Source organism: Gastrolobium bilobum, unplaced genomic scaffold (genome assembly GCF_033153095.1).
Source record: "Gastrolobium bilobum isolate Gb01-03AN ecotype WA unplaced genomic scaffold, APGP_CSIRO_Gbil_v1 utg4364, whole genome shotgun sequence".
NCBI classification, from domain to species: domain Eukaryota; kingdom Viridiplantae; phylum Streptophyta; class Magnoliopsida; order Fabales; family Fabaceae; genus Gastrolobium; species Gastrolobium bilobum.
This window is the reverse complement of record NW_026898973.1, coordinates 106,695-120,297: the sequence shown is the minus strand read 5'-3', so window position 1 is coordinate 120,297 and position 13,603 is coordinate 106,695. Positions and strand designations below refer to the sequence as shown.

At 36.9% G+C, this 13,603-nt stretch overlaps 1 protein-coding gene across 1 annotated transcript; it reads left to right on the top strand.

Moving 5' to 3' along the window:
- The first annotated feature begins 9,540 nt into the window (after positions 1-9,540).
- On the top strand, positions 9,541-11,591 carry LOC133285965 (uncharacterized). The gene is made up of 4 exons (XM_061483291.1): positions 9,541-9,789; positions 10,103-10,612; positions 10,721-11,285; positions 11,380-11,591. The coding sequence occupies exons 1-4, from the start codon at positions 9,541-9,543 to the stop codon at positions 11,589-11,591; spliced, it is 1,536 nt and encodes a 511-aa protein (XP_061339275.1).
- The last annotated feature ends 2,012 nt before the right edge of the window (positions 11,592-13,603 follow it).

Sequence of the window (13,603 nt, the reverse complement as noted above, 5' to 3'; positions counted from 1 at the left end):
TGCGATTATGGAAAGGGATTAATCATCAGATTTGATGGTTAGATTGATTGACCCTATGACCTTAAATCAAATGGGCTGATACTCTGCGATTGTATGAGTAGAAGCACCGTATTTGATCAAATGCTAAGCGATCGCTTAGAGAGGGTTGTCAATTGGAAATAAGGATTCTGATTCGATTGACGATCAATCACGATTCTGATATCTTTTTATCCGAGGAAAGACGTCCATGGAACCCTAACCTTAGGTTGGTTAATTTTCAATTACGAATTTTTATTCCAAATTTTATTCTGCCTTTTTAATTATTCAATCAAAATCCAAAACCCCCCTTTTAATTTTCTGTCATCATAAGCGATTTTTACCAAAACAATTTCCTTGAGAGACGACTTAGGGTTTCCACTTTACTACAAATTTTTTGAACCCTAATAAAAAAATAACTTTTAATTTGCGCGAGTTCGACAGCTCGTGTCATGAGGTCAGAGATTTTCTGATATTGTTGTTATATGTTGACGACATGCTTATTGTAGGGAAAGACAAATCGAGGATAGCCGCCCTGAAAAAGGCGTTAAGCTCGTCCTTCGCAATGAAGGACCTCGGCCCTGCAAAGCAGATTCTCGGAATAAAGATTATCCGAGATAGACAGAAGAAGCTACTATGGCTGAGTCAAGAGAAGTATATTGAGAAGATTCTGAAGAGATTCAACATGGACAAAGCCAAAACAGTGAGCACCCCCCTAGCCGGACACATAAAGCTGAATCAGAAGCAATGTTCGAGATCTGATGAAGACAAAGATGAGATGATGAAGGTCCCGTACCAATCCATCGTCGGAAGCTTGATGTATGCAATGGTTTGCACTAGACTCGACTTGGCGTATACTGTTGGAATGGTAAGCCGATATCTGTCAAACCCCGACAAAGAGCACTGGGAAGAAGTAAAATGGATATTCAAGTACCTCCGAGGTACGACCGACTTATGTCTCCGATTTGGAGAAGGCAAAGCCGAGTTGCAAGGCTACTCGGATTCTTATTTAGGGGGAGATTCTGACTCGAGGAAATTGACAACGGGATATATGATGAGATTTGCCGGAAGAGCTGTCTTTTGGCAATCAAGACTACAGAAATGTGTTGCACTATCAACAACTGAGGCTGAGTCATTGCCGCTACTGAGGCAAGCAAAGAGATGTTGTGGATGAAGAAGTTCTTCATGGAACTCGGCCATGATCAAGACAAGTACGAGCTCGGTTGTGACAATCAAAGCGCAATCCATCTTGCAAAGAATTTGACCTATCACTCCCGCACTAAGCATATTGATGTAAGGTATCACTGGATCTGGGATGTGGTGGAAGGTGGAGAGCTCAAACTCGTCAAAATGCACACTGACCAAAATTGGTCCGACATGATGACGAAGCCAGTTCCAACAAGAAAATTTGAAGACTGCTGTGAAGGAGCCGGGCAGTTGCTGAAGCCGACGCATTGAAGTTGGAGGGGGAGATTTATTGGGCTTCCTCCTTCAATGCTAAGCCCAAGCCCATTGAGGGGTATCCTAAAAACCCTAACCCTAGATCTCACCTCCTCTATATATTCATTAGTTGTGGGTGGAGGCTAGGTTAAGAGATTAGAGAGAAAATTTGATAGAATTATTTGAGAGATTTGAGCAAAGCCTTATGTTTTGTATTTGAGAGATCTCTAGAGAGTTTGAGTGAAACATCTCTAGGGAGGTTTGATTATCACCATTGTTGGAAAGGTTGAGCTAACCACCACATTGGTGAGTTTGATTATTTGTAACCATTATTTTCATAGTGGATTTTGATCTGGACTAGGTCCCGTGGGTTTTTACTTCTTCATTGGAGAAGGTTTTTCCATGCTAAAAATTGCTTCTCTTCTTCTCCTCTCTCTCCTGTTTTTTGTTTTAATTTTTACGCTGCGCTGCCCAACCTGGTGAAGTTCAGGCCGAGGTATTGCCGAGATCCGAGATCAGGATCTTGTTGATTGACTTCCGCACAAAGGATGCTTAGCCGAGCTTGAGGGAACCGAGTTCCCAACAATTTATAATAAAGATTAAGAATTAATTGTGTATGGACCAAGAAGTATGTGACATGGAGCCAAAAGCTGTTAAAATCTTTGATCACTTACCAAATTGTATGTTATTAGTCGTTGCTTTTCTTTCTGTTACTTCGAAAGTAGCTGCTTCAGCTTCAGCCACTCGAATTTTCGATATTCCTTTTTATTTCTCATCAAACGAATGGCATCTTCTTCTGGAAATCCTAGCTATTCTTAGCATGATATTGGGGAATCTCATTGCTATTACCCAAACAAGCATGAAACGTATGCTTGCGTATTCGTCCATAGGTCAAATCGGATATGTAATTATTGGAATAATTGTTGGAGACTCAAATGGTGGATCTTCTTAAAAGATTAAATGTGATGACCCACTCTCTTTCGCCACCTTCCTGATTTGCAACAATGCCACCTATCACCTTCTTGGCTATGAATTTGCTACACTATATCAACGTAACAACTGAATCTGATTTTGAGTCAAGCCCAAAACTAGATACAGACCACCTAAAAAACTTTTAACAATTATTACCAAAAAAAAAAAAAACTTTTAACAAATAACAATTGCTTTTATTTTTTCTTTTGGTTTTAATTTTTCTTTATTCTTTAAACCCTTTTCAGAAGATTAGGGGAAAATAATTTTAAATTACGTGGTACATAGCATGAACAGAAATGATTAGGTGCGGCATTTACATGATCAGTAATTAATAAACGTGAGTTTGAATTGTGTAGCAAAGTTCTCAACTTATGATTGTATAATCTAGCTATAAGAAATGTTGTACAAATGTGAACTATGCAAAATTTAGGGGTTCTATTGTTGGGAAATATAATAACCCTAACATGTGAATTGTGAATTTGAAAGTGGATTGAAAATTTAATCTTGATTAAAATGGATTAATTATATGAGAAATATAATTAGATGGAATAAAGTCACTTCTGGACAAAAGTGCAATTAATAAAAATTTATGGGCTAAAATACAAATATGTAAAAATCAGTCTAAAATCAATTTTGATGTCATAATCAGACTAAAAGGAATATACCCGGGGCACATAGCAACTTCTTGGTCAAGTCTTGTCAACATGATTGTACTCAAATAAATTTATAAAACACATAATCTCATCATTATTGTTACAAGGCGAAATTGTTGACAGTTCGACTTAGACTTGAAATATCACATTTGGAATTTGTGATACTTCGGTAAAGAATTTATCTCTTAGAAGAACGGATTCATTATTTAATTTGTAACAGTCAATCTTGTACAATCGATTATCACTACAACGGAGTAAAATCAAAACTTGAACTGTTTAACTATTGGTGCCCGAAAGTAAATCAAAATGGATTGTTACATGTTAGTATTTAGGATCAAAAAATCAAGATTATTCTCAAGTAATTAACGGTTTGTTTAGTCTTTTTTTTACATTCTAGTCTAATCTTTCTTAAATTGCAAGAAATCAACTTTTAATTCTAGAAATCAAACTAACTAAATTTTCAATAAAGAAAAGATTCAATAAAGAAAATTGTAATATCAATTCAACTAATAACAGGTAATAGATTCCTGGGTTTCTAAAGTCATGGATTTCCATTTTTTAAGTTGCATTCCTGTGTTTTACATGTCGTAGCACTTTTTCCAAAAAATTCAACGTATGAAGCATTATTTGGAATTTCCTAATTCAAGTTGTCCAAACCCAATTAAATCCTTTTCCAAGGTATTTAAATCAATCTTTAGAATGTGCATGACAATCATTCTGTTTCCTGACACTATTTCTGAAAAGAAACAATTCTTTTCTATTTCTGTGTCTTGGAACAGTTTCTAAGAAAAAAAATGTTTGATAACATGTTTTATTTTTATTTTAAGAATGAGAATTGTATTTGATAACATAACAAATAATATAATGAAATATAATTCCTGTTAAGCATAATTGTTTTTTTCAAATTACACTTTCTTTTTCATATGGTGTGGTGGTGGTGGTGGTGGTGACGTCGTGGTGGTGGTAATAGTGGCGGGGGCAGTAGTGATGGTGATGGTGACGGCAGTGGCAGTGGCGGTAGTGGTGGTGGTGGAGACAACAGTGGCTGCGACGACGGTGGTGGAAGAGGTGGCGATGGTGGCAATGGTGGTGGGGGTGACGACAGTGGTTGCGACGATGGTGGCAGTGGTTGGTGGCGGTAGCATGGTGGTAGTAGTGACGGCAGTGCCTACAGCGATGGTGCTGTCGACAATAGCGATGGTGGTAATGACATGGTGGTGCTGGAGACAACAGTGGTTATGACGATGGTGGTGGTATTTGGTGGCGGTGGTTGTGGTAATGTTGGTGGTGGTGACGACAGTGGCTACGACGATGGTGGTGGTGGTGGTGGCGGCGGTAGTGGTGGTGGTGATGGTAATGACATTGTGGTGGTGGAGACAGTAGTAGTTGTGACGATGGTGGTGGTAGTTGTTGGTGGTGGTGACAACAGTGACTGCGACGATGGTGATGGTGATTGGTTGCGGTGGCGGTGGCGGCATGGTGGTGGTGGTGACGGCAGTGGTTGCGACGATGGTGGCAGTGATTGGTAGCGGTGGCATGGTGGTAGTGGTGACGGCAATGGCTACGACAGTGGTGTTGTTGACGGAAGCGGTGGTGGTAAAGACATGGTGGTGCTGGAGACAGCAGTGGTTGCGACGATGGTGGTAGTGACGGCAGTAGCTGCGATGATGGTGGTGGTGACGACAGTGGCTACGACGATGGTGGTGGTGGTGGTCGTGGCAGCGGTGGTGGCGGCGACGATAATGGCATGGTGTGGTTGTGACGACAGTGGTTGTGGTGGTGGTTGTGACGACAGTGGCTGTGGTGGTGGAGACAGTAGTGGCTGTGACGATGATGGTGGTAGTTGGTGGTGGCGGCGACGGTGGTAACGGTAGTGGCTGCGACGATGGTGGTTGTTGTGGTGGCCTTGGCAGTGGCGACATGGTGATGGTGGTGACGGCAGTGGCTGCAGCAATAGTGGTGGTGGTAACGGTCGTGGTGGCTTGGTGGTGGTGGTGATGTGGCGATGGATGGAGGTGGTTGTGGAATCAGCACTGGTGGTACGATGACAACGACGACAATGGTAGTGGTAGTCGTGTTGGGATGATGGTGGTGGTGATGATAATGGTAGTGATGGAGAGTAATTGAGAGAGACAATTGTTTCTTATTTTGTGTCAGGAAACAAAAAAGCAGAAATTTTTTATTCTTTTTTCTGTTCCCCAGCACAAAAATTAAATCGGTTCATCTCGGGAACAAAAAAATAAACCGGTTTTACCAAACGAGTTTCCTATCCATTTTTGTTCCCGGGAACAGAAATTTAAAAAGAACTGATTCCGGGAAGGTTGTCATGCACACCCTTAATGTCTAAAGATGAATTTTCAATTTAGGTTATCCTTAACCTTTGAAGGGTTCAATTAATAAAATATCATAAGCCTCTAATTTTCCAATTACAAAATCATGAAAAAGAATGTTCAAGATCCATTTCCATGGTTTCTTGAAGCTAAAAATCTTGTTAATCGAATTGTAAAAATCACGCACACACTATTCAAAAATAAAGGTACCTATCAATCTTTTAGATTTCCGGTAAAGATAATCATATATTCATTTTAACAGTAAACAAAAGAAAAATTATAGAAATTGCATTAACATTGCATCAAACTAAATTCAAGTGTAAAAAGGTTAAGAAGAATAGACCAGGAACTTGAATACAAATGTTGAGAACTATAAAAGCTTAAAAGAAATACATATTAGAACTTGAAACTTTGAAGATTCTTGGGCTTTTCCAATCTCACGTGTTCCTTGCAAAGAACGCAGAAAACTAAACTCAAGAAGTGAAAACAAACTTGCTAAAGACTGAAAACTAAAAATCTATATGAAGTGTTTTTTTTTTTTTGTTAGTCAAAATTGAAAATCCTAATTAAAGCTAACTAAAACTCCCAAAAACTTCAAGCATTGTTGTCCTTTAGATTAATCAGCATCCTACGATTTAGATCTCTTTCAACTTAGCCAATTGTTCACGTGTTCTTAATTCGTGCAATAGAGTGGTAATAACAGTAAGTTAATTTATCTAAATCTCCTGTCCTTTTTTTTACTTTTACCTTCATGGGATGATTTCCCCTACCTTTTGGGTCTTTCACCTGTTTTATTAGTCCATTCACAGTCCAATAGGAAGTAAAATATAGGTGTTTAAACAATCCAATTTTACATCTAACATTACACAATTGTGTTTCTTATTAATCTTAGCATTCAAGAAATGAAGAAAACTCAAACTGAACAGACAAAATAACACTGAAAAGTAGATATCAGAGAAATATGTGTGCAATATAGAAACTGTTAGAATATTTACCAGAAAAAAGGAAAAGTAAAAGTGAATATTTGTTTCATTTCTGAGTCATACACTGCACAGAAGATGCACAGGAGGTTTTACATCTATATATCCTATCAATTGCCAAAGTTTGTTATAACAAACTATGGCTTGTAGAAATATCCTCTATGACCTATTGGGCACAACGAGCCTTTAAAGGAATGACGCGGTTGAATAGGGTACAGAGAAATGTTTTGCAACACTGCCCCTCTTCACTAGACTCACGAAAATTTATTTATATATGCATATTTAGTAGAGATAGTTTTGGGGGCAGTGCCCTAAAAAAAATTAAAATAAAGTTTTAAATGCATTAAAAAATAAGTGAATATAAGCAAAAAGGGATTTATATCCCTCATATTACATGAACCAAATTTTTGTCATATTAAGAAGAAAAGAACAATTCATTGAATAATGTGTCATCTCAATTTCTTTAATATTATATAACTTGTCTTTTTCTTAACATGACAAAAAATTTCGTTCATATAATATGAGGTGTATAATCCTCAAACAACAAAAGAAAAGAAAACTTCGACTTAACATAAAAAAAGAGTAATCAATTTAATGATATAAAACCACTAAAACATAAGCAGTAAATAAGATGTGTTTGTTTCTTAGTATCTGCTTTGTATTCCTGACAATGCAATTACTAAAATTGTTCCCTAAGTGACATTCCTAATTAATTAAAAAATATATTTCTTCTTTACTAAAAAAAGATGTATGACCAAATTTATGTGTGGCAACCAAATAGGTCCGCCAATGGCCCTCTTCAAGCATGATAATCTTCTCCTCTGTGCTCCAACTAGGGCTGGAAAAACTAATGTTGCAGTCCTTCTGCTGAAGTCTTCAAAATAGTAACATTCTTGAAGAAAAATCGAAAATCGTCTTCAGAGATCAGGTCTTATTGAAATCTATTTTTAAAAAATGGATTTTTGATTTTCAAGAAAAAAATTCCATTTGATAAGGTCTGTTTTAGAAAAATAGTTCTAAAATTTATAATTCTTTTTTAATTTTTAGAATCAAATTTAACAGATAAATCTGGGTTGTTTTTGTTTTATGTTTTGACTTTTAACTTTCAAAACAAAAAAACACAGAAAACACTTGTTTCATTAACTATTCTACAAAACAGTTTTAAGAACCCAAAAAACATAACACAATTATCTAAAGGCAAAATAATTTTGCCTTTAGGAAAAAATATGAAAAGATAAAGCAATGCATAAAATAGTTGTAGGATGGTTATACTAATGCATTAATTTTGACGGTAGAGAGGATGAAGAAAAGGAAATAAATGATAAAAAAATATGAATAATTTATACACTTATATAAACTACGTTAGGTCTTAGAAGATCGTATTGCTATACCGAGTGGTATGCGCTCAAGGATACCTTAGAGATAGGTACCGTAGTTGGCTTATAGCCAGTATCCCAATCACTGCACACAAGCAATAGGCTCTTAGCCAAGACGTGGGTGTGTGCACAGTATTGGCAGTAATAGTCAATAGCAGTGTTTTAAAAACCGGATCGGACCGGCCGGGTCGACCCGGGTCTCAGTGACCTGGTGGGTTCCCCGGTTCGATCTGCTCTTTGGACCGGTCGTGCAGTTAACCCGGTTTGGACCGGTCGACTCGGCCGGTTCTCGGTGACTCGGCGAGTTGAAGGAGACCCGGTTTGGACCGGTTACATGTTTTAAAAATAAAATAAAATGAGTTATATTACAAAAACGAGGTCATTTTTTGTGCTTCAAAAGTTTCAACCTAAAGGCTAAAGGAGACCCACCCGTATATCTCATATTCCTTGATTTCCTTCGCCGTTCGGATAGTTTCTTTCAAGTACCTAAAGGAGACCCACCTTGTATCAGCTGAGATTGACATTGCTCTTCGTCCTTGACTTCTTTGCAGTGCCTCTTCGTTCTCCAAAAGCAGGTAATCAATTTTATTATGTGTGATACGATAATGTGGCTGAATTTTATTATGTGTGTGCCTCTTCGTTCGGCTTAAACTTACTTCCTGCAACTTTCTAACTCTTAATTTCTGTTATGTGGCTGAATTTTATTGATAATGTGGATCTATACATCATCTGCAGAAAACTTAATATTTATGTTTATGAAGACACGACCTCCTCCCATTACAACCTGAATTTTTTGTTCTCATTTCTTCTTAATCTTAATGTGTTCATGTAATTTTATTTTAACTTTTGTTACTGTATCTGTCATTGTATGCATTTTCAATTTTTGTTATTCGTCAAGAGGATGATTTTGGGGTTATTTTTTAGAACTTGGTGATTAGAGTATACGGTGGGAGGGAAGAGAAGGTCAATCTTAGTGTGTATGGCTTTTCTAATGTTAATGGGTATTGCAGTCTATTTCAGGCTTTGGGCTATTGACTACAATATTTCTTCTTATGACACTGAGCTCTTAAGGTCCCCCTTCTTTATAATCTTTCATTTTTCTTCTGTTTCAGTGTCATTAATGAGGAAAAAAATATTGTTTTTTAATAATTAGAGGTTATGTTCATTCTGCTTGTGTTGAACTCTTGTGAGTCTATTTGTTTTTTATTTTGAAAACAATGAAAAGATCCCTTGTTTTGTTCATTTTTTGGTTTATTTTCTGCAAAGCCTTGCTGATTTTAATTTAAAGTTATACCCATTATATGAAGCACAAATAAATATCATAAATTGCATGTACTTGTCATATTTCTCTGATTTTTTATCAAACCAATTGAGGGCTATCATTCAGGGGATAGCTCAGATCTTTCAATTCCCATGTCTGCATAGTGCAAAAAAAATCCCTACAATTCTCATGGTTTCAATTGACACTGCTAAAAGAAGTATTGTTCTTCTGTGACTGCTGGGATGCTTGAATTTGTATTTTACCATTATATTTGCAGCCTTATAGGGTTAGTTTATTCTAGCTTCTATGATGAATGTGTTTGGTTCACTCAACTGTTTGCAGAAGACAGTTTGATATTGCTAACAGGGAGGCAATGGATGAATCTGCTGAGTGGAGGCAATAGATACATAGTTGATGTCTTTATAAAAACTAGTAAATATTTCAAAATATTTATTATTTGTTGATGTCTTTATATACTTGATTTATGTTTCATGCGGATTTATTTTCACAAAGATGTCATATGCTGAACCTGGTTCAACACCATCCCAAGAAGTATCATCTCAAAATTCCTCTAAACCAAATTATAGGGGGAAAACTGATCCAAGCTGGGGGCATTGTAGACAAGTTATTGAAGATGGAAAAGCTGTTATAATATGTCAGCATTGCAATAAAGTTATCAGAGGAGGAGGGATTAATCGGTTGAAGAGTAATTTGGCCGGAGAAAAAGGGCAAGTTGAGCCATGTAAAAAGGTTCCAGCCGAGGTGTGTGATGAAATGAAAAAAAAGTGTTGATGAAAGTAAGAAGAAAAAAAGAAAAGTTCAACTTGAAGAAGAAGAAAGCGGTGATTATTGTGATGATATCAGACATGTTGATAATCAACCACCTTCCAAATCTGAAAAAGGAAAGAATACCATGGGTTCTTATTTTATTCCAAGAACAACTCCTGGAGCTCAACCAACCATAAAAAGCGCTTTACAAAGTAAAGAAGTGATTTGGAAAGCTCGCCGTTCTATTTCAAAGTTGATGATTGTTTCCGCCCTCCCATTTAATGCAGCTAACAATCCTTGCTTTCAGGAAATGTTTGATGCTGTGTGTAACATGGGTGCAGGTTTTAAAGCTCCAACCATGCATATGTTACGTGGTGCTTTACTAGATAGTTGGGTTGATGAGGTCCATAATCTTGTTGAGAGTTATCGCAATGTTTGGCAACACACCGGATGCACTATTATGGCGGATGGTTGGACTGATCGGTGTAGGCGAACTCTTATTAATTTTCTTGTTTATTGTCTTAAAGGAACTATTTTTTTGAAGTCTGTGGATGCTTCTCATGCTTCTAAAACTGCAGATTTATTATTTCAGTTTTTCAAAGAAGTTGTGCTATTTGTTGGGCCTGAAAATGTTGTTCAATTTGTGACTGATAATGCTGCCAATTATGTTGCTGCGGGAAGATTATTAGAGGCTGAGTTTCCCAAGATCTTTTGGTCTCCTTGTGCTGCTCATTGTATTAATTTGATGTTACAAGACATTGGCAAGTTAGAGGAAGAGGGTGAGGCCGTGACACATGCTTCAAAAATTACGAAGTATGTATCTAACCATTGTCATCTGTTGCATTTAATGAGAAAATTTACTGGAGGCAAAGAAATTCTTTGACCAGCTCCAACTCGCTTTGCCACAAATTTCATTGCTTTGCAGAGCATATTGGCTCAAAAAGATGCATTAAGATCAATGGTAACATCAAGAGAGTGGACACTTTCAGCCTATTCTAAGGATGTCAAGGCTAAAAGATTTGTTGAGCAAGTCTTAGATTCTAGATTTTGGAAAGAGTGTGTTGACATTGTGAAAGTTACTGAGCCACTTGTGCGGCTGTTACGTCTTGTTGATAGCGAAGAGAAGCCTTCCATGGGTTATCTTTATCAGGCCTTTTATAAAGCAAGAGAGGAGATGATCAAAAGGTTTCAAAGAAAAAAGAGAAAGGTGGAGCCATACTTGAGAATCCTAGATAGCCGATGGGATTCACAACTTCGTAAAAATTTGCATGCTGCAGGATATTGGTTAAATCCAGGATGTCATTTCAATTCTGAGGAGTTTCAAAAACACGAATTGACAACGTCTGGTCTTTTAGATGTTATTGAGAGGCATGCATATCAGGATGTGGATTTGCTATCCAATTTAACGGCTGAGATGAGAATATTCAGAGAATCTGAGTTTGATTTTGGAAGGCAAGCAGCTATTTGGGAACGAAATAAAGTTATGCCAGGTAAAATAATTCGTGAGCTTTACCTTTAATTCTTATTACAGTTGAACAAAATTAGTATGAATGTTAATTTATTTTATTGCTTACAATATTTCAGATAAATGGTGGGAAACATATGGCTTGGGTGCACCAAACTTGAGAAAATTGGCTATTCGTGTCTTAAGTCAAACTTGTAGTGCCTCTAGTTGCGAGCGAAATTGGAGTGCATTTGAGCATATTCATTCAAATAGGAGAAATCGGTTAGAACATAAAAGGTTGAATGATCTTGTCTATGTTCGGTACAACTTAAAACTCCAACAAAGGTATTAATATTATGCAAAATTGATTGTTTACTTTCTTTTGGACAAATATTTGTATGTATTTGCTCATGTTGAATATTGGAAAAAAATAGGAATCAATTGAAGCACCAAAATTATGACCCAATTAATTTTTAAACAATGGAGGATCATTACAATTGGATTTCTGAGGAGTCACCACCATTATTAACAGATGAGGAGGCAAGATCTTTACGTGAAAACATAAGCAATAATGTCATTCAACCAATTATAGATGATATTGGTTTGTTTCTTTATACAATTTATTAATATAATTCTATTGTTTAATTTTATGATGTGATAATTGCATATTAATTACTAACTTACATAAGATGTGATGTTATTGTAGATCAATTGAATTTAGATGAAGATGACGATGATGATGCACAAGGCATGGCTATTGCAAACCACAATGAAAGCAATGTTGGTCAATGTTTGGATGAGATTGGTGGAGAAGATCTAAGAGAACCAGAATTTATTGATACAACTTTACCACCATGGGCATAGTGTTTTTATTAGATTGTGTATTATTGGCTTATAAGTTTCATCAGATTCTGAAGGACTACAAGGGCCTTTGTGTTTGTTTATGACTTTATGTTATACTCATGCCCAGCTTTTGGTTTTATATTTTCGTGTAGTTCAGACCAGATTTGGGTTTTATGTTTTGCATCTTTTATTTTTGTGTTTGATTTACTGTAGTGTTTGGACATATTGCAACTTTTTACTTGCTTCCTCCCCTTCCCCTTTTTTTTAAAGCCCATTATTGATAAATTTCTTTTAAGAATTTTTAATATAAGTAATAAATTTATATTTTTTTTAATACAAATAAATTTATATTTTTTTAATATGTGAACATTGTATCCGGTTGAACCCGGTTGAACCAGTGACCCAGTGACCCAGTACCTCGACCGAGTCGATGACCGGTCCGAGTTTTAAAACACTGGTAAATAGGTCAAAAAGTGTGTACCTGGGGTCTTTAGCCTCTTATTTATAAGGGTTACCTTTAGGGTGTGTTCAGATCTCCCAGTTGTAGTGAGATTCAACTTTCTTTCTGTTGAGATAGGGGCCTTGTCTTGAGTAGCTTTGTTATTTGATATTGTTGGTATAATTGAGTATCTATCCTTTAAGAGATTCTTAGGTAGGTAGTTAGGATATGATATATATTCATAACAGTTTCCCTCCAGCCTGGTATTCCGAAGCTCAGAATGCCGGGGTGTTTAGGTTTCATCTCGACTTCAGTATTGTTGAGTTCCTGCATTTGGTGTTGCGTATTAGTTGTGTCAAAGACTGGGTCACGGGCCCGATATCTGATATATCGATGAAATATGGTTCTGGTTTGAAGAACTTCTTTCCTCTTTTGCCGAGGTTTTGATTTGTCATTTTTTGTCGTGGTGTGAGCCTTGACTACGATGTCGTGGACGAGGTCAAATCTGGCCCTTATCGCATCAGCTTGACCTTTCGCTTCGTACCTGCAGTGACAGTTACAATCTTCCACGTGTTGTACCCTTATTGGTAGTTCGTGCTTCGTGGAATGGGCGTCGTTCTGAGCTTTTGCAGGTCATGAGTGCATTTATTAAATGCGTGCAATGGTAAATTTACCACTTAGCCCTTGGTTATTTAACTGTTTAAGACCTCTTCATGTTCATGCCTAGGATGCTTTTTCCTTCGTATAAGTATTCATTTTCAAAACGCTTTGTGACTTTCACTTTCCTCTGGATCTTTCTCCTTTGTTTCTGGCGTTATCTTCCCTGAGTATTTCTTCCTTGCTGTTGTTGTTTCTGAAGATCCTCGTAGAGTTCACAGTTGCTTTGCCAGTTCCTTTCTCTGTTATTAATCAGGTACTTCTTCCTTTCCCCTTTTCTTTCTCTGTTTACTTGAATATGAAATCTTAGGGATTTAGAGTATTGCATTCTTCTCTCTACTGGGGAAGAACGACATTTGTGTTTCTTCCTTGAGTCTCCTCTGTTTTCCACATAGGCTTTCTTTTTTCAGGATTCCTGATGACTA